General features: G+C 33.5%; 2 protein-coding genes and 1 long non-coding RNA gene across 4 annotated transcripts; 1 reads left to right on the forward strand and 2 right to left on the reverse strand.

Annotated features, from left to right (window-relative positions):
- Nucleotides 1–4039, reverse strand: LOC106446873 (putative cysteine-rich receptor-like protein kinase 39). 2 transcript variants are annotated; one of them, XM_022692790.2, is made up of 8 exons: nt 3910–4039; nt 3084–3781; nt 1519–1644; nt 1319–1440; nt 1017–1227; nt 696–933; nt 486–624; nt 1–402 (listed from the first exon to the last, which is right to left on the reverse strand). In XM_022692790.2, the coding sequence occupies exons 2-8, from the start codon at nt 3619–3621 to the stop codon at nt 118–120; spliced, it is 1659 nt and encodes a 552-aa protein (XP_022548511.2). In that variant the 5' UTR covers nt 3622–3781; nt 3910–4039; the 3' UTR covers nt 1–117. The 2 variants fall into 2 exon arrangements, with proteins under 2 accessions (XP_022548511.2, XP_013744136.2); XM_013888682.3 differs by having other exon boundaries at nt 3084–4014.
- A 5872-nt stretch (nt 4040–9911) lies between these two features.
- On the forward strand, nt 9912–10969 carry LOC106450013. Its single transcript, XR_001289355.3, has 2 exons — nt 9912–10264; nt 10592–10969. It is a non-coding gene; the product is annotated as an uncharacterized LOC106450013 (long non-coding RNA).
- A 1083-nt stretch (nt 10970–12052) lies between these two features.
- Nucleotides 12053–15531, reverse strand: LOC106450014 (putative cysteine-rich receptor-like protein kinase 39). The gene is made up of 7 exons (XM_048740784.1): nt 14089–15531; nt 13898–14020; nt 13379–13506; nt 13085–13295; nt 12768–13005; nt 12551–12689; nt 12053–12456 (listed from the first exon to the last, which is right to left on the reverse strand). The coding sequence occupies exons 1-7, from the start codon at nt 14939–14941 to the stop codon at nt 12175–12177; spliced, it is 1974 nt and encodes a 657-aa protein (XP_048596741.1). The 5' UTR covers nt 14942–15531; the 3' UTR covers nt 12053–12174.
- Between the last annotated feature and the right edge of the window lie 4809 nt (nt 15532–20340).

Consider the following 20340-nt stretch of genomic DNA (forward strand, 5'->3'; position numbering starts at 1 on the left):
GGTAATAAGAGATAAATCATTTTGTATATCGCTACAATTATCAGCTTACAAAAATGGGGTTATTGGGTCTTTGTGGTAACACACTTGCAGACACCTAATGATCAACTTATTTATAACTCAACGGCAACTCAAGTCCGTGAAGATGTCATTATTCGTTGACATATTACTATTTTCAGATTGGGATCGGTCCCTAGTGAAAGCAGGAGCCCTAGGTAAAGGAATGATGATAGTCTCACTGCCAAGCCAAACTATTACAGAACTCATAGTTGGTCTCTTTGCCGCATTCTCCTGAACGCACAATAAACCAATCTGGATCAACTTGATGATCTCGTTTCTCGGATTTTTCATCAGTAAAGGATCAATAACGGTCTCAGGCTTTCCTTCAACCCACCTCTTCCATGTCTGTACCAAGAAAGATATATTCTTACTTTCTTTACATGTGTTATAAGTAAAAGAAATGAACCAAGACATGTGAGGAAGCTTACAAAAGCTGCAAGTCCTTCTCCTTCGAAACTATTGTTTCTTTCACCACTAATCATCTCTAGAAGCATAACACCGAAGCTAAAAACGTCGGATTTAGTGGAGATTTGCCCATGATTCAGGTATTCCGGAGCCATATATCCACTGCATACATTAATTGATGAATGTTAGAGCATTTATATTTTTTTCTTCAAGTTTGATTAATATGTTCTTACCGGGTTCCAGCTATTCGTCTTGTTTCAGCTCGAGTCTCATCAGCTTCGAACAACCTCGCAGTCCCAAAGTCTGCAACTTTAGGGTTCATCTCTGCATCTAAAAGGATGTTGCTTGCCTTCAAGTCTCTATGAATAATCTTCAACTGCGAATCTTCATGGAGATAAAGTAGACCTCGAGCAACGCCTTCTATAATCTTGAACCTCACCTCCCATGTAAGAAGTGAACGCTTCGCCTTATCTGCTTAAAGAAAACAGTCTCTATTGATAAAAAGAACTTCCAGATGTATAGTAACAAAAATGGAGTATCTCAATAAAACTCACCAAAGATAAAATGATCAAGACTAGAATTCGGCACGAGCTCATAGACAAGAATCTCTTCATCTCCTTCATGACAGAACCCAAGAAGCTTAACCAAGTTCTTATGTTGGAGTCTTGTCAAGAGCGAGACCTCATTCTTAAACTCTGTATCTCCTTGTCCTGAACCACTTACTAATCTCTTCACCGCTATCTCCTGTCCGTTCGGTAAAATCCCCTGAAATCAGTCATCTCGCATTAAAATTATTGACCCATATCAAAATTTGACAAGAATTATTAGTTTTTTTTTTGTGTGAATGTTTTTTTACCTTGTAGACAGTTCCAAATCCACCTTGACCAAGTTTATTTTCAGGTGAAAATTCATTGGTTGCAGAGAGTATCATGCCAAGATCAAACCGCGACATAGATTGTCCATCAGAATCAAAGCATTCTGAAAATACCACAAAATATTAAACGTTTATTCTACCAAAAAAGAAGTAAACTTCACTGCTGCAAACTAACAGCTTACCGTTGATGTTTTTATTATAGGCCTTTCTCCTCTGATCAAAGATGATGAAAAGACCAACAAATACGAAGACGTTAATAACCGTAGGAACAACAATTATCGCTATAGTTCCATTGCCAATCCTTTTTCCTGCCAAAAAAAAAAAAGAAAAAAGTATTTCCTTAAGATATAGTATTATGTGCAATATGTAAATTAAATAATTACACTGAAATCATTGTTCAATTTATTTAGGAAATTCTTTGTTAGAGATTTATATTGCGTTTCTTATGTATTCAATTTAAGAAATCATATACTCTCTCCGTTTCACAAATATATATTTTTTAGTATTTTTACACATATTAAGAAAACACATTAAACTAACATGATAAATGTATCGTTTTATGTAATTTTCAATTTACAATAATTTTTAACCAATAGTAATTCAATAAAGTCAATTAATTTTCTTGAAGTTTACAATTTTTTCATAAAAACACAAAAATACATCTTTGTGAAATAAACTTTTTTTTTTAAAAGTCTATCATTAAAAAACGGAGGAAGTATTAAATTTGAAAATAAATGCTAGAAACAAGGAATAGTTATTATTTTAAAAGCATTCTACTGTAAATAAATTGAAAGCTTAACGAATATTTCTTATTTGTACTTTTATTTTAATAGTATAGATTATTGATAATTGGATTGACTATATCTCATCATATATTAACTAATGATTTTTCCAACTACTGAAAAGAGCCTTCATTCATTAACACGTCGCTAGCTAAAACTTGGATAATTGTATGAACAACATCCACAGAAATGCCCCACATCAAGTGGTTCTAATAATATGTAAGTTTCATGAGCTTTCAGTTTAAAATCAATCGGCTATAAATAGATTAGCCATATCTCTTTTCTATATTAGTTAATTATTTTCAACTATTAATGTGGAACTTTATTCACTAATTAACATCATCAATTTGCAACCTAAGCATACTCGTTTAGGTTCAATTATTTCAGGTATTCGGGTTTAGGGGTTACTTGTTTCGGTATTTTACATCATTAGGCCGGTTCGGTTCATATCCTCTCTGGTTAAGGTTGGCTTCGAGTATCCATGCGGGTTCAACTTTTTTTTTTTGTCTTTTCGTATAATTAATTCAGGTATTTTACACAAAATATTTATTAAGTACACAAAGTCAAAGTAAAAAAAGAACTTAATCTAAAGCATATAAACTTGAATAATGTATGACCAAAATCAAAAATAAAAATGAATCTGGCTATTTTACTTACTTTTAAAAGTTTTGAATATTTATTTTGTGTAGTTTGGATTTTTGTGTAATTATTCAGGTTTGGGTTTGTTTTTTTGTACTTTTAAGATTTTTAGATTTTCAGATATTTTTTCGACTTCAGGTAATATCGGTTATCTGAACTAGTGTATAAATGATCCAATCATGTATTGTTACAGTTAGGGTCGGGTTCGATTCAGATTTTTTAACGGGTTTGGCTTCAGATTTTGGGTCCGACTTTTATGCCTGACCCTATTGCAACCAACAAATGAAAATTATGTGACTAACAAGATAAGCTAACTTTTAATTTACCTTTCTTGTCATTCTCAGGTTGTGAGACCGTGTCTCCTTGAGGAAGAGTAGTAGCACGACTAACCATAGAAACTCTTGTCATATTCTCAGAAGATCCAGGAATAAAATAAAGATCCCATCGGAAGTAACAGCTCGGAAGCCGACCTGCACCGCCCTGGCTTCCCCAATTATTGTTTTGAAAGTTCAACACACACTGGCTAAGACATTTGTTGCACTCACTAGATAAAATGTCAGGAGTGCATTGCATCATCATGTAAACATTTGCAAATTCTGTGAACTCTGCTCTTACGACGCTATAGAACTTGAGCACAACTGATGAATTTTCAGGAGCTGAAGTAGCAGACTGCATTGTTAGGTTAGTCAGTGCTTCCCATTCTCGTCGAAAAAGCTTAAGGCTCTTAGGTTCCTCTATGTTTAAAGGATTATCTGACAAAGTAGGTGGGAAAAGCTCGAGTTTCGCAGAAACAGAATGATTAGCGTACCGTACAAGGCAAGAAACATTGTCATTGTCTCTAGTGGTCCACCTGAAAGATTTCATTCGATTTGGGCATCTTTGTTGCGATTCTTGAATCGCTTGCTCCACGCAGCTCACACAAGCTTGCTTCTTGTAGCCTCGTCCACAAAGGGCAAGACCGTAAACTTTGTTGGAGCCTTCTCCGGTTGAAGTGTTGTAGAAGCCGTCATTAGCGGTGACGTTACTTGCAAGAGAAGAGAAAAGAGAGTTAAGGTTTTCGCTGTAAGTGCTGTTAACGGCAAATAAGCTGCCTTCACAATCTGCTTCAACGTCTACAAAAGTTAGGAGAAGTAAGCAAGAGAAGAGAATTACATCACACAATTTTCTCATTTTGGTTCAATTTTTTTCTTTAATTCATGTGGTCATTGCCAAGAAATAGGCTATATAGGATAAAATATTTGCCTAGTTTATGGGTCGTAATTGGCAACGATGCCCAAGTTGGTCCAAAAGTAGTCATGATTTATAATGAATAATGATAAATTTAAAACCATGGGCTCTTTCCTCTTTACAGAAGATACGTGGTAATGGTTTCGCGTCTCACTACAACTGGCTTTATTTTATTGTATCTATTGATTCTATTAATGTTACATGACATGATGCAATAGATAATAAACTTATAATAATTTCTCATTCGTGGCCTACAGTAGTGTAATGATTATTTTAAAATTGGAATTTCAAAAAAACTATAATCAGATTTGGAAAAAAAATATGAATCTAGGATCTGATTAGCTGATGCTATATTTTTAGTTTCTTGCCGTAGAATATAGGAACTGAGTTTGATTGTAAAATTTTGTGGCTGTAAAATTTTTTTTGACTGCCCACAACAACTACAGCTCTAACTAATCAGTCTGGAACTTATATTTAAAGGTAAAGATAGAAACTTTAGAACTTTGATATTTCTTCTCAAAATATATATTCAATGCTCAAGCGTTTACATCTTGCTTTGTCTCATATATATACTAAAGGAGGAAGGGAGACTCTGTCTTCTCATTAGGTTAAGATGACAGCTAAGCGATGTGGTCCTCTAGCACTCCAAACCTGTTGCTTAGCTGCAGCTGAGCTGGTGAAACCGTACTCTTGTCTCCTCTTCTTTTATTCTTGACCGTTGCTTCTGTTTGCCTTGTCTTGGGCTTTTGCTGACTTGAACCATTGAAGTGGGCCTGCGTTTGAATTTCATCTCTGGGCTTAATATCCCCGCGCAAACTCGAGGTGGGTGGAAAGTCAACTCCGAGTTTGAAACGCAAAGAGAAGAAGCTGTGTTGTGACAATGATTTGGTGAAGATATCTGCAATTTGCTGAGCTGCCGGTATGTGTTTGACAAGCAGAGTTCCATTTGCTACTTTCTCGCGCGCAAAGTGATAGTGTGTGGCGAAATGTTTCGATTTTCTATGCAGAACCGGATTTGCTGTTAAGTGCACTGCAGAGAGATTATCACAATAAACTTCAGCTGGCTCTGGATGAGGTAGATTGATACTCTTCATCATCAGACTTATCCATTCAAGCTCAGCTGCAGTATCAGATAGTGTTCTGTACTCTGCCTCAGTTGATGATCTTGAAACCGAATCTTGCCTTTTTGCTGACCATGAAATCAAATTTGATCCCATAAATGTGCAGAAACCTCCAGTTGATCTCCTTGTGGCATTACAACCAGCCCAATCACTATCACAATAAGCTCGAACTTGAGAATTTGTATCAGACTCAAGAGTTAATCCCATCTCCAGTGTTCCTTTAACATATCTCAGAACCCTCTTCAAGAGATGAAAGTCAGCTGCAGTAGGCTTATGCATCTTCTGACAAACAAGATTGACCGCAAATTGAATAAGTGTGAGATATTGCAATTTACCGGCTAAACTTCTGAAATATGTTGGATTTGAGAAGTCTTCATCTTGATGAGGCACTCTGTCTAGTTGTAGAGGAAGAGGAGTAGGCATTGGAGCACAATCCGACATACCTGCAGCTTGTAGAAGATCCGTTGCATACCTTTGTTGATTTAAGAACAAACCAGTTGGAGTAAACTGAGCTTGTATGCCAAGAAAGTAACTGAGAGGTCCCATATCTTTCATCCGAAACTGCTTGCTGAGACTCTTCAGCAGTTGTTGAATGAGAGGTTGATCATTTCCTGTGATCAACATGTCATCAACGTAGAGAAGAAGGAAGATAATGCTTTTATTTTTCTGATACACAAACAGAGAAGCATCACTACTGTTGCAGAGATAACCATACTCAATCAAAAACGAACTGAACTTGTCAAACCACGCCCTTGGGGCTTGTTTTAGTCCGTAGATCGCCTTGTGGAGCTTGCATACATACTGAGGATTCTCCTTATCTTCAAATCCAGGAGGTTGTCGCATATAAACCGCTTCACTGAGATCACCATGCAAGAAAGCATTTTTGACATCTAGTTGCTTAATGTCCCATCTTTCAACCACTGCAATATGAAGTATCATTCGAACAGTAGCCGTACGAACAACAGGGCTGTAGGTTTCAAGAAAATCAACTCCTTCCTCTTGCTCATCTCCTCTTGCAACCACTCTTGATCTGAACTTTGAGAATGTTCCATCTGCGTTTAATTTAACTCTGTGAACCCATTTACAACCAAGAAGATTGACCCCTTCCGGGGGTGATACCAACGACCAAGTTTTAGTCTCATCACAGTTGGTTATCTCTTCAGTCATTGCTCCATTCCATCCAGGGTGATTCAGAGCCTCCTTGAGTGTTCTAGGTAGCTCAGGTATGCCTTTCACCGCAAGTAAAGCATAACGAGGATTAGGTTTTCTGATTCCAGCTTTAGCTCTTGTGACCATTCCATGATCGTTTTCTTGGTCTTCAACAGGTTCAGGAACTTGAGGAAGTGGAGACCCAGCTGGTGAGAGAGAATGTTGAGACTCATTACTTGATTCAGATTCGCTTGATTCTGCAGGATGAAGATCATGAGGAGCAACATTGTTGTCTGTAGCTGTCTGTGTTTGAGTAGAGGTGACAGAAGGTCGCATAATAGACTGACTCTCCTCTGCTGCAGCATCATGATCAGAGGAATCAGTACGCACCGGTTGTGCTGAAGAAGCAGTTTGTGATCTCCAAGCTGTACTCAAAGCAGTTGTTGGATCAGGAACCAGATGCTGATAAGTATCTTTGTAAGGAAGTCTGTCTTCATCAAAAAGTACATGACGATTGATGTAAACTCTTCCTGTTGGTGGATGATAACATCTGTATCCCTTATACTTTTCATTGTAGCCAAGAAACACACACAGAAGAGATTTTGGATCAAATTTATTCTGTGAGTATGGCCTAAGATAAGGGTAACAGGCACAACCAAACACTCTGAGAGCAGTGTAGACTGGAGCTTTTCCATTCAACAACTCATATGGACTTAACATCTTGTCATTAACCGAACTAGGAAGGAGATTACCGAGAAAGGCTGATGTGAACAATGCTTCAACCCACAGTGTATGTGGCAAGTGACTCTGAAAAAGCATAGACATGCCTAGTTCTGTGATGTATCTGTGACGCCTCTCTGCTATCCCGTTCTGCTCAGGTGTATGAGGGCAAGACATGATGTGTTTTATACCACATTCAGAGAAGTGTTGCGCCATTTGTTTGTTGACGAATTCGCCACCACCATCAGACTGAAAAACTTTGATTTTCTGATCATATTGTGTTTCTACTTGTTGTTGAAAAATTTTGAAGATTGAGAACACATCAGACTTAGATTTTATAGGATAAAACCAGCAGAATCTTGAATAATTGTCAATGAATACAACGTAGTATCTGAATCCTTGAACCGACACAACCGGAGCAGGACCCCAAACATCTGAATGTATTCTTTCAAGAACTCTACTGGACTGAAAATCTGAACTAGAAAAAGGAAGTTTACATGTCTTGCCTAGTTGACATGCTTCACACAGCGACTTGATGGTCTTGTTTATTTGAATAGCTTTTGTTGAAGATAGATGTTGTAGAACTTGATCATTAGGATGCCCCAGCCTCTTGTGCCACACTACATCACTCGAGCTTTGTTGTCTTGATGAGTAGAACGACATGAACTGAGGGTTGTCCAAGCAGTAGAGACCTTTAGTTTTGTTTCCCTGACTGAGAACCTTGTGGGTTGCCTTATCCAGAACACAAACAGATGTTGAGTCAAAAGTTACAGAGCAAGGATAATCATCTGTAAGCTTTGATACTGACAAGAGTGATTTAGTAATCTCTGGACAAACAAGCACATCAAGAAGAGGTAAATTACCTGTCTGGGTTTGAATAGACGCAGAACCTATATGAGTGATAGGTAGAAACTCTCCATTACCAACAATGACATGATCTGTTCCAGAGTACTCTTGAGATGTGTCGAGATGCTGAGCTGAGCTGGTGACATGATGAGACGATCCACTGTCTGGATACCACTCTGCAGAATACCATAAAGGTAAAGATAGAAACTTTGGAACTTTGATATTTCTTCTCAAAATATATATTCAATGCTCAAGCGTTTACATCTTGCTTTGTCTCATATATATACTAAAGGAGGAAGGGAGACTCTGTCTTCTCATTAGGTTAAGATGACAGCTAAGCGATGTGGTCCTCTAGCACTCCAAACCTGTTGCTTAGCTGCAGCTGAGCTGGTGAAACCGTACTCTTGTCTCCTCTTCTTTTATTCTTGACCGTTGCTTCTGTTTGCCTTGTCTTGGGCTTTTGCTGACTTGAACCATTGAAGTGGGCCTGCGTTTGAATTTCATTTCTGGGCTTAATAATATTGTTGATAAAAAAAAATAGTATCATATTAATTTTTTATTTTTATGAATTAATTATCATATTAGTTGAAGATATGCATCTTTTGTTTGGTGAAATTTAGATGCTTTCTTTGCTTACAGATTTTTTTTTATGTTCTTTATGAAATATGAAGTAATATACTAATATATTCGTTAGAATCGTATTAACGAAATAGCATAGGAACTATAATAAGGATATGTACTAAAAATGTTTAAATTTGTGAAACAGGAAATCGGGAGGAAAATGTCTTTGGTGGGGTCGGAGTTGGTTTATCGAGGTTCTGCAGTTTGGCTAAGGTTTTTGGAAAATAATGTATAATTTATATATAGGTTCATGCATCCGAAAGGAAGCAGCCTGAGATCTTCATGGAAGACGACCAGTACATAATTTCGCAGATGCGGCGAAGTGCGGACTATTTTTTAAAGTTTTTTTTTTTTTGCTTCACATTATTTAAGAGTTTGACCCGTTGTGAGCCTTTTTCTAGAAAATAGTATATTGAGGTATATTAAATGGATGTATAAGTTTTTGAGCTTTCAAATACAAAATACAAATGGTATATCTTTCCCCATTTCACAGTGTAAATGTAAAAATATTTAGAGATGTAAAAATAAAATGTTTTAAAAATTTCCTAACTCCTTAATTTTTAAGAGATGTTTGGAATGAGAGCACCACCAACGGTGAAGTTCTAAAAATCAGTATATAAATCATTAAATAATATTATAACATAATAACAAAATTGATTAAAGTTTATTTTGTTTCTAAATAATAAGCTATTTATATCATGACACATGGTAACAAAAGTTTTATAACGGTTTCTGAAAATACCATGCATATTAGAGAAACATTATCACTGTCCTTAACACTATCCTTAACCTCTAATTATTATTTTTTAAAACAAAAGTGAGTTAGAGATGAAGTTTTCGTTTGTTAATTAGTAGACGTTTAATGCGCGTCCTTAAGAACACGCATCGCAACCCGAGAGGAAGACCGAATCGGGAGAGTTACAACGCATGAAGTATCGACTTCATTTTCTTCATCTATCTTCTCTCCTTTTCTGGCGACGGCGATTGCAGGAGACGACACCGACCTCGACACCGCGTTCTTTGATCTCGGTTACAATCGCCACCTCTCTGCGTATCGCATCTCTTCTCCCTCACTTCTCTGATCTATCCGCCGAATCGCGATATGCTTCTCTCAATCGAATCGATTGTAAACAAGGTAAGCTTACTCCTCTGTACCTCGTTGTGAGATTCAATGTTTTCAATGTTTAATGTTATATGTTTTATATAAAACTTATCTTTTACATTTATTTTAGTTATTAAAATAAAAAATCAAAATTTTCTAAACTCATAAAAGTCCTTACCAATAATCAACAAAAATTCAAAAGTCCTTAACTTTGTCCTTAAACCCTAAAGTAATCAATAATAATGCTAAGGACTTAATTTGGTTAGGCCATGTTTATCGGCGTCCGCGAGTTGGGTCCTTGGATATTTTTAGCCCAAAAATAAATAACAAATGGGCAATATTAAGGCGGACGTGCCTTAACTAAGGTCGACCTATTCGCGTCCTTCCTTGGCACGTGTCGGCTGGATACGAAGCGGAGGAGGGGAAACACGGGTTTCCCTTTCATTTTCGATATACAATTGTTTCTCTTTTCCCTCGACGGCGACGCTGGCGATAAAGGAGACCGACGGTTTTATCTCCTACTCGCGACGAAATTCTCAGCTCATTCCCCGCCGATTCCCCTCCGGTAGCTCCTCTCGAATCTCCCACCTCAATCTTCTCCGATTCGAATCTACAAACCGAGGATTTCATCCCTCTTCTCACCCGCATCTCTCCCGAAGACGTCAGCAGATTCTCAGGAGATTCCCACTCCCGAAGCCGTCACCACAGTTCAATCAAAAACGTTAGTATTTCTTTGGATTCTCGATCTACTTCTAAAATATTTGAAATTTTCTAATTAAATGAATAATATTGTATTTTCTTATTAGTTATTCAATTTATATTGGGTTTATCTATTATTGTTTAAAAGCAAAAAAAATAAACTTAAGGACCAACTAAAAGTCCCACTAATAATCTGAAAATTTAACCAAAGTCCTTCTAATTGTCCTAAACTACAAATATGATTAAAAAACTCTAGGGACTTGGTTTTTGGTCCTACTGATAAACATGGCCTTACCCTCCTCACACTCTCTTTCTTTATGATATTATTTTAATATTTAATTTTTTTTAGGGCCCTATGAAAAAGCAACCGTTGAACATGCTCATAAAAGACCTCGAAATTCAAAAAGTTTTGACTGGGTCTGATCTTCATGATCTCATTGAAGCTGTAATGAAGCAATCATAATGGCCAAGATTCCGGGCGATTCTACTAAGAATAAGTGTACGCTGTGCTGCTTTTTCTTCGTTGGCCTTTGAAACAGAGTCCTCATCATCAAATAGAATTGCGCGAGAATAGCTAAGACCAGCTTTGCTACACTTGCAGATTTTCAGAGAAGCAGCCCTTATTCACACATAAAACTTTTTAAGATAGTGTTTATATGTTTTTTCTCTGAGCAAGCTTTTTGTATTCAAACTCACCTTTGGTTGATTCAATATCATGTTGCAGTCGTTAAAAAAAAGCGATGTTACACCATTTCCAATATTTCCGATACTAGGAAATTTTTCTTAAAATAGAGAAACTATGAAATAAAAATTTGTTATTATTCAATGTAATTATCTATTTATTTCCTTTAAAAAGAATATTCTAATTAAATTTTATTTTATTTTAAAACTAATAATTTTTATTTTATGAAATTTAAAATTAAACCATATTAATACCTTTTAGATTTTTCAAAGTTTCATTATATTATGATATTATTTAAACTAAAGCTTTTTTAAAAAGACTTTACGTAAATAACAATGTGATTTTATTTTCAAAAATTTATATTAGAGAAAAAAATCATTCCTTTATTTTAAGATATAAATAGGGATATACTCGCAGCAAAAGAAAACATGAATATACACTGAAGTAGATTTTTCTTTAAAAGATGTTGAAGAAAGAAACATGTTGAAAATGATCTTAGAGAGAATCTTTTATGCTAGAGAATCTCCTCAATTCTCCATAGCTTAAATAGGAAACAATTTCGCTAACGAAAAACGCTTCATCTCTTTCATTGCAGAAACAAAGCTTAGCCATATTAGTAAAAAAAAAAAAAAAAGCTTAGCCATAATTAATGTTTGACTATTGCCAGAAGTAACACCTCATTCCATATCTCCTTGCCCTGAACTTCTTGTTAATCTTGTACACATCCAAATTCACTTAGGCCAAGTTTCTTTTCATGAGAGAGGTCAGGGATATTAAATTCATTCTGAATCAAAAATTATGACATAAATTAACCAGTATTTGGACTATAGGACTCTGGACACTGAAGTCAAAGTTGTGTTTGGATCGACTAAAAATTCAAATTTTCCTTTGAACTCTTTATTTAGTTCAGAGCGTTTAATCTTTCCTCATTTGAAAATATCTTTTCCTCCTCTTGAGTGGTGGCTACTTACAGACTACATTGCAATAATATTATTAAAGGAAACTCTAGACCTATCTTCGTTTTCTCTCAACTCTGTCTTCCTTTTTCATACAACAAATAAATCAAAGAGGAAAACAAAGCACTGAGCAAATGAAAAAGAGCAACAATCAATGAACAAAACAAACATATGAATCAAATAAGCAAGTAATATATTCTCTGTATAGGTTTCTAGAACTTGTGATTGTATCTACTTGTAATAAGAATATTTTGTACTACCTTATAAACAACATACTGATTAATAAATTTAAAGTCAACGAGAACTCAACTCCGTGCAGACATTGCTGATTGACATTATCCCATCTTCAGATTGGGATTGATTACTCGTGAAAGCAGGAGCCTTAGGTAAAGGAACTTTAATTGTCTCACTGCGAAGCCAAACTATTACAGAGCTCATTGTTGGTCTCTTTGATGCATTTTCTTGGACACACAATAAACCAATCTGGATCAACTTAATGATCTCGTTACTCGGATTCTCTACCAAGAAAGGATCAATTATGATTTCAGGCCTTCCTTCAACCCATCTCTTCCATGCCTAAACCACATAAAATAAAAGATATGTTCTTACTTTCTCTACATATGTTAGAAGATACAAACCAAGAAGACTACTGCTATGTGAAGAAACTTACAAAAGCTGCAATTCCTTCTCCTTCAAACCTCTTGTTTCTTTCACCACTTATCATCTCTAGAAGCATAACACCAAAGCTATATACATCAGATTTTGCTGAGATTTGCCCATGATTAACGTATTCAGGAGCCATATATCCACTGCATATATTCAACTTATAACTTTAATTAATTATGAGCATATTTATTTGTTTTAAAGATTGATTAATATGTTCTTACCGGGTACCAGCTATTCGTCTTGTTTCAGCTCGAGTCTCATCAGTGTTGAACAATCTAGCTGTCCCAAAGTCTGCAACTTTAGGGTTCATCTCAGCATCTAAAAGGATGTTGCTTGCCTTCAAGTCTCTATGAATAATCTTCAGCTGAGAGTCTTCATGGAGATAAAGAAGGCCTCTAGCAATGCCTTCTATAATTTTGCACCTCACCTCCCATGTAAGAAACGAACGCTTCTCTTCATCTGCAGAGTTCAAAGAAATATTGTATTGCTAAATGTTTCTATAACTATCCAAAATGGCGGCTGTCTTTTTAAGGCTCACCAAAGATAAAGTGATCAAGACTTGAGTTGGGGACAAACTCATAGACAAGAACCTCTTCGTCCCCTTCATTACAGAACCCAAGAAGCTTAACCAGATTCCTATGTTGGAGTCTTGTCAAGAGTGAAACCTCATTCTTAAACTCCATATCTCCTTGCCCTGAACCTTTTGTTAATCTCTTCACAGCTATCTCTTGGCCATTTGGCAATATCCCCTGAAACCGGTTCTCAAGACCTATTAAAGACCAAGATTTGATAGAGAACTCATAATTATAGGAAAACAAAGAGTTATTGCTACCTTATAGACCGTACCAAATCCACCTTGGCCAAGCGTATTATCAGACGAGAAGTCATTGGTTGCCATTAAGATCATTCTCAGATCAAACCGTAACATAAGTTGACCATCAGAGTACTCTGCAGTACCAACTAAAAAAAAACAAGTCTTAGGGCGTTTGCATTGGGAGGTTCTCATGAGGTGTTCTCATCGTTAAACAAAAATCAAACTAACAACAAGTGAAGAAAGAAAATGTAATAGTTTTCATTAAAAAAAAAGAATATAATAGAGTTCTCAAAGAAGAGCTTTTGAAAAACTCTTTAGAACACCAAATTTGTGTTCCAGAAAAAAGACCACCAAATAACACTTGTCAACTCTCAATTAATTTAATTTTATTTCAAGATTAAAATTAAAATTCAGCTAAATTAGATTATAACACTAATACCATTTTTGTTTGAGAACTTTAGAAGTGTTCTCATAAATAATAAGGCTCTTAACCCTCTTCATCTTGAGATTAATTGATGCAACAAACATGGTACATACCATTGATTATGTTGTTGAATTGTCTCCTCCGAGTATAGAGTTTGATGAGTCCAATAAACACTAAAATGTTAATCAAAGCAGGAACAACTATCGAGATAATTCCACCATTCCCAATGCTTCTTCCTGCAAATTATAACTAGTTTCTTTTGTATCATTTTACAGATTGTAAAATTCTGTCTCATTTGTTTTACCTTTATTGCCTTTTATACAACTTTCCTTTGAAGGTGGCTGAGCCTGACCTTGACCTCCAGGAAGTACAGGAACTCTTGTTATATTATCAAAAGCACCATGGAAAGCATATAGATCCCACCTGAAAACACAGCTCGGACGACTAACCTCGCCGCCTTGTCTTCCCCAAAACTGTTTTTTAAAATATGTCCCGCTTTTTTCCAAACATATCTTGCAGTCTTGAGAAGTTATGTCAGGCGTGCATTGCATCAGCATGTATACATTTGGAAACTCCGTGAACTCGGCTTCTACAGCACTATAGTACTGAAGTACGGATATATTTTTAGCTTCCGTGGCAGCCTGGACTGTCCGATTAACTGTTGCTTCCCACTGTTTACTGAAAAGGGTCATGTCCTTGGATGGCTCCATAGTAAGTGGACTTGGGTATATGACAGCAGGTACAAGCTGGAAGTTCTTGAAAGTTGACTGGTTTGAGGTACGTACAAGACAAGAAACATGGTCTCCATCGTCATTGTCCCAATGGAACGAATTCATTCGGTTCGGGCAACTCGTTTGTATCTCCTGAGTCACTTTTTCGACACAACTGATACAAGCTTGTTGCTCGTAGCCTCTTGCGCAGAGAACAAGAGCGTAAACTCTGTTGGGATTCTTGCCGAGTGAGGCGTTGTAGAATCCACCATTGGCGACTACTTTTGAAGCAAGAGTAGAGAAGAGACTGTGACGATTCTGAAAGTAGCTGCTGTTACTGTTTAAGAAGCTTCCAGAACACCCAAGGGCGTGAACTTGTTCGAGGTCTTGAAGGACAAGAAGAAGAGAAGAAGCGAGGACGATAATCAAAGAAAAATATTTCACCATTTTTAATGTAAGATAACTTTTGTTTTTCTTGTATTTCTTCGTTATTGTTAAGAAGGAATCAATTTTAGACCGTTGTTATTCTTATAATGGGGGAGATGAGAAAATGTGTATTTCTTGATTTCCAAAGACTGAAAAAATGTGTATTGGTTGATTTTCAAAGATGGAAAAAATGCCCACGCGAAACTTCGAGGAAGACTGCAGATTTAAAGTATTAGTTTTAAGTCAACTTAGAAAGAAAACACAAACAAAATTCCATAAATCAGTAAACACTATCGCCTTATCAATGAGTTGAATAACAAAAAAAGTGAATAAGATATGGTATTCCGCCATCCCTTTTTCTGTATTTACCGTAAATAAAACGTTCATGTTTATGCATGGACTTGAATGTATACAGTAGTTAGGAGGAATTCTTAATAAGTTTCAGTTTGCTGTATAACGTATACGTGACGCATTATTATGAAAACGACTATGATGCAGGTTTATTTCGTTGATTTGAAGATGCAGTTTTTTGAGGATATATGCGTGTTGCTGAAGAAGCTGGAGCAAGGTATGTTGGAGTTTGTCTATTGTGATATACAATGTGGGATAGTTGAGTTTGGAAAAGAAAAAGGGAATATATTTAAAGACGAATGAATGTTTTCCATTAATAAAAAAAAAAAAATTGTTTGAAGAGGAAGTTCGTCATTATATTATATATATATATATTTTTGCTTAGACTGCATCTGAAAAATTTAGATAACAAGTTCTGGTTTGGTATATACTAATATGTGCTGTGTGAGAAAAGAAAAAGACCTTCGAAAACAAAGAGACAGATTTCATTGTGTGCTTATGGTGTCGGTTTATGCTATACGGTGTGACATAGTATTTTATGGAGTGTGATGTTGACTTTGTGTTGTTGCGTTGGTGTTGACATATTTGTAACGGAATTGATCGTTGCTTAGTTTGTATGATCAAGTATGTTAGTGTTAACGTACTAGTTGGTGTCATTGATAAGCCTTAAGCGTTGATATACTTGATAATATACTTATAAAATTTGGAGGACAGAAGTTCAAACTCTAAGAGAAACTTTGCTTAGTATTGGATCATTCTAAAGAGTTTTTGTAATTGGAAAAACGCAGTAGTATTTCAAAAAAGGCTGTGACTGATTTACATGTTTGTAAAGTGGGTATATTTCTTTATTCTAATGAATTCGGAAAAAATATTTTTTTTATTTAGGCAATTTTTTCAAATATCCATTTTTAAGTTTTTATCACAAAAATAATTTTAAAGGAGGAAAATGACCAAATATTTTGAAAATTTTAATTTTAATTTTTGTTTTTTAAAATTTAAAACTATATCTTCAAAACAATGTCTTTTATCTCTAAACTCTAAGTCTAGATTAGTTAATCCTATGATATAAATGTATTTTTACTTTTTAATAAAAACAATTTTGGTCATTTTTCTCAGTGAGTGCTATTTTGTGAGAAAACTTAAAAGATTTATCTTAGAGAATTTCTCTTTTTATTTTCTATATTTTAGTCTAATCTTTTCTACTCTTTGAAGATTTGATCACCATAATTTTTTTAATTTTGTTAAATATACCTAAATTTTAGTTAATTTCTCTTCGTAAATAACATTTTCTAACTATATTTTTAAAGTTTACTTAGGATTTGTTCCTGTAAAAAAATAATTGATTTTTTCAAGTATAACCTAAAATTTCTAGTCAAACAAAAAAATGACATATGTTTTTTTGAAACCTTTTCTTGCCTTATTCATCCTAGAAATTTAAGTTAATCTTGAAAATGTCATTACTTCTTTTTCTTTTCGAAAATGAGTATTTTACCTTATTATCTCCATCTTCACCAAGTATTTACAACATTTCCATTGTCATCAATACACCAACCACCGTAAACAACCATTTTGAAGGTGCTAACACACTAAAGTTTCAAACTTTTCTCATTCTATCTCATTTCTTATGCTTACAAATCACATCTTTTTCTTTATCTCTCCAAATTCATCCAAAATACTAATGATTTTAATTCCAAATTATGTAAGGTTCATCGAGAATTGAAGGTCATGATTCTTGGTCATTAACGAGTTGGTAGGTATTCTGGTGAAGTTTGTGGGTGATTGGAGAAACCACATAAGTCATCTAACGGGTTTAAAGTATGAAATCGTTATTTTTTTCAGATCTGTTCGCGAAAAAGACTTCTCTAGAAGTCTTCTAATCAATGCATAAATTAGTTTTGCAATTGATTTTTTGTGTGTGTTTTAACAAAGACTTTCGTAGAAGTCTTCTAACTTTCTTTTGTTAACAATTTTTTTTTTGAAAATCCCAGAGAAAACTTTTCAAATAAACAAGTTTGTTTTGCGTTTGCCGAAATTTGTCAGAAATTTAACTTTTTATAGAAGACTTCTCGGGAATTCTTCTTAGAGAAAACTTATAAAGAAATTATCTGAAAGTTTTCTGGAAGTCTTCTCGATATCGAAAGAAGTCTGTGTGGGTTACTTTTGCAATTGAAAATTAATAGTAAAACATTTAATATTAATGATAAGACTTCTCAAGATGTCTCAAATTTTATTCCGGGTTTTGGTCAAACCTTTGGCTGGGAGGAAAGTCTTCTTTATAAAATCAAATATCTGACAAACTTCGGTCAATTGCAAAACTAACATGTTTATCCTAGAAGACTTCTCTGGCATTTAAAAAAAAAAAATCAAATTCCAAGTTAAGCCAATATTTGCAAGGAAAACTTCTCAAGATTTTTTTCTGTAGAGTAGACTTCTTAACAAGTCCTACTTCATGAATTTTCAATTGCAAAAAATGACCTAAATAGAAGACTTCTTAAGAAGTGTTCTACGTAAAGCTTTATTAAACTTCAATTTTCTCCTAATTTTAAATGAATTTTTAATATTTTCTTGTTAATTCATGTTTATTAGTCAACAAGATGATAACTCGCGCACATGCGTGGAGTGAGTTTTTTATACTAATGTTTGTTCATTAAATGGTTTTAACGTATAATGAGGAATACAAATGTTGATCTCTTAAATGTATCATCGCTGTTGAATTATTAACGTATTACAACTCTTTTTAATTATTTTTAAGATTTCATATGCATAAAAAGAAATTAAGTTTTACGGCTGACACAAATCACCAAAACCAGATAAGCAACATCGATTGTAAAATGACGAAAATGAATTAGGTTGTCTGCTCTCAATTTGTTTACTATTGAATCCCCATAAGTAATTTTATTTTCTACCTCTATAAAATTGTGCTTGCGTTCTTGTTTATGTTTCACTGATATGAGTTTTGTTTTTTTTTTTAGCTTCTTCTATGAATTAGGTGAGTTACATAAGTGTCAATTTAAAAAGATGGACATCTGTAAAAATTAGTTCTATTCTTGGATACATATCTAAGAATCAAATTTTTGTAGAAAATCACCGGCAAACTCTATTCACATGTTAATGTTCAAATCTAATATATCAAACTGTTATAGAATATAAGTGAAGACTCGAAATATAAATTTCTGTCTAGTATATATTCAAAAGTTCGGTGTAGAAATCATCTAATTTTAGAAAAACAAAACAAATTACTTATTTTAGTAATCTACGATTTTGAGGTTTACTTACTTAAGAGTATATCGATAAATAAATAAATAAATATATATATATATATATAATAATAATTCTAGTATATGTAAACTATATATAAACTAAGAACTTTTTGATTTATAAAATGATAAACCAGAAAATTTATAATAAGTAATTCAAATCTGTCATTATTATAATTATAATAGCTAAACAAAGTATTAGAGAGAAACAAATATTAGACGAATGATAAAATCATTTTTTTCGAACAAACTCAAAAAGAGGTGATTGAAATCTTGTCATGATATTTCATTAACAGATTTTTAGGAATAAAATCAAGCCTAAATTATTTAATCTGAATGAAATAATATCTATATATATATATACAGTACTTCTAATATTAAATATCACTTAAATTTGAAAAATTGTATTTTTGGGATTGTGAGGATCAAATACAATATTAGAAACCACTAATTTAAAAATAATTTGTAAACATAAAAGTATATACATTAGAGTAAGCACATAAATCAAAACCAATAGCTTTTATTAATTTACAATCATGTTTTTGGTAAATAATTCAAAAAATCACTTTATTTACTTTATATGGTATATAATTAAATTTTAGTGATATTGACATAGATATATAAGATATCTTAATATAAATATTTATTATTGATACTTCTTACTCATATGATTTTATTAACATTTTTATATTTGCTTTAACAAAAATTTAAACCGTTAATCACAAAATTTTTAATGTGAGATTTTTCAATACAAATTACAAAATTTAAATATTAAGATCTCAATAATTTTTCACTGCAAATTGAAATTAAAATATTTTTATATGTTTTATATAGTATATAGTTTAATTTAAATGATATTAAAACTGAAGTACCTTTTAGTACTATTTGGAAACATGAATAATAGTATAAATGAGAATTGTTTGTAAACATGGATAGTAGTATAAAAAATAAAATATAGTGTCCTTTTAGTAATTTCGTTAATATATTTACATTAATTGTCTTTCTATTTTCACCTATGTTAACAATTTCATTAATTATATTATCTTAACAATACATCACTTCATTAATTATATTACAATAATAATAATAGTGTATATTTTTATTTATTACTTAATTAACATTAAATTTGTGCCAATTAGTAAAATCAAAATTATAAAATAACTGAGTTTTCATATTGTTTAACATTCGATTTAGTTTAGCACGAACAGAGTTACCGATTTGGTTTACAAAGTCAATATGAGTATGTGAAAGTCTTGCTTTAAAAAAAAAATAACATTCGATTTAGTTTGTTTTACTAAAACTTTTTATTTATTTTAGTATTAATCAGTGGAATATTATGTAGTGAAAAAATATAATTCAAAGAGATGTTTTTTGTATAAAATAATAATTTAAATCATAATAATATAAATGTATTACATTTACTGTCACTTAATTTTCACTTCATATAATTATCTTACTTAGTTTAGTCAAACACATAAAAAGAGTCACTTTTACTAGTTTATCAAATCAGTTATGCATGAACATCGACTATCCATTTAGGCACGAGTTATTCTTTTCGGTTATCGCTTTTTTTTTTAAAATTAAACATTGCTTTAATATTATAAATTTATGTGTGAGTTTTGAGTTGGATTCTTCTAATTCTTAATGGGTTTGGTTCTGATGTATAGAAACATAAAATATCTAAATAAAAAATACGTCTGAAACGGGTTGTACCAAAATTAATTATATTACCTGATTCGGTCCAGGTCCTTTGAATACAGTTATTTATATTACGACTCATTTAAAATATATAACACTAAATGAAAAACAAAT

This window comes from Brassica napus, chromosome A9, assembly GCF_020379485.1.
Source record: "Brassica napus cultivar Da-Ae chromosome A9, Da-Ae, whole genome shotgun sequence".
In the NCBI taxonomy this organism is placed as follows: Eukaryota; Viridiplantae; Streptophyta; class Magnoliopsida; order Brassicales; family Brassicaceae; genus Brassica; species Brassica napus.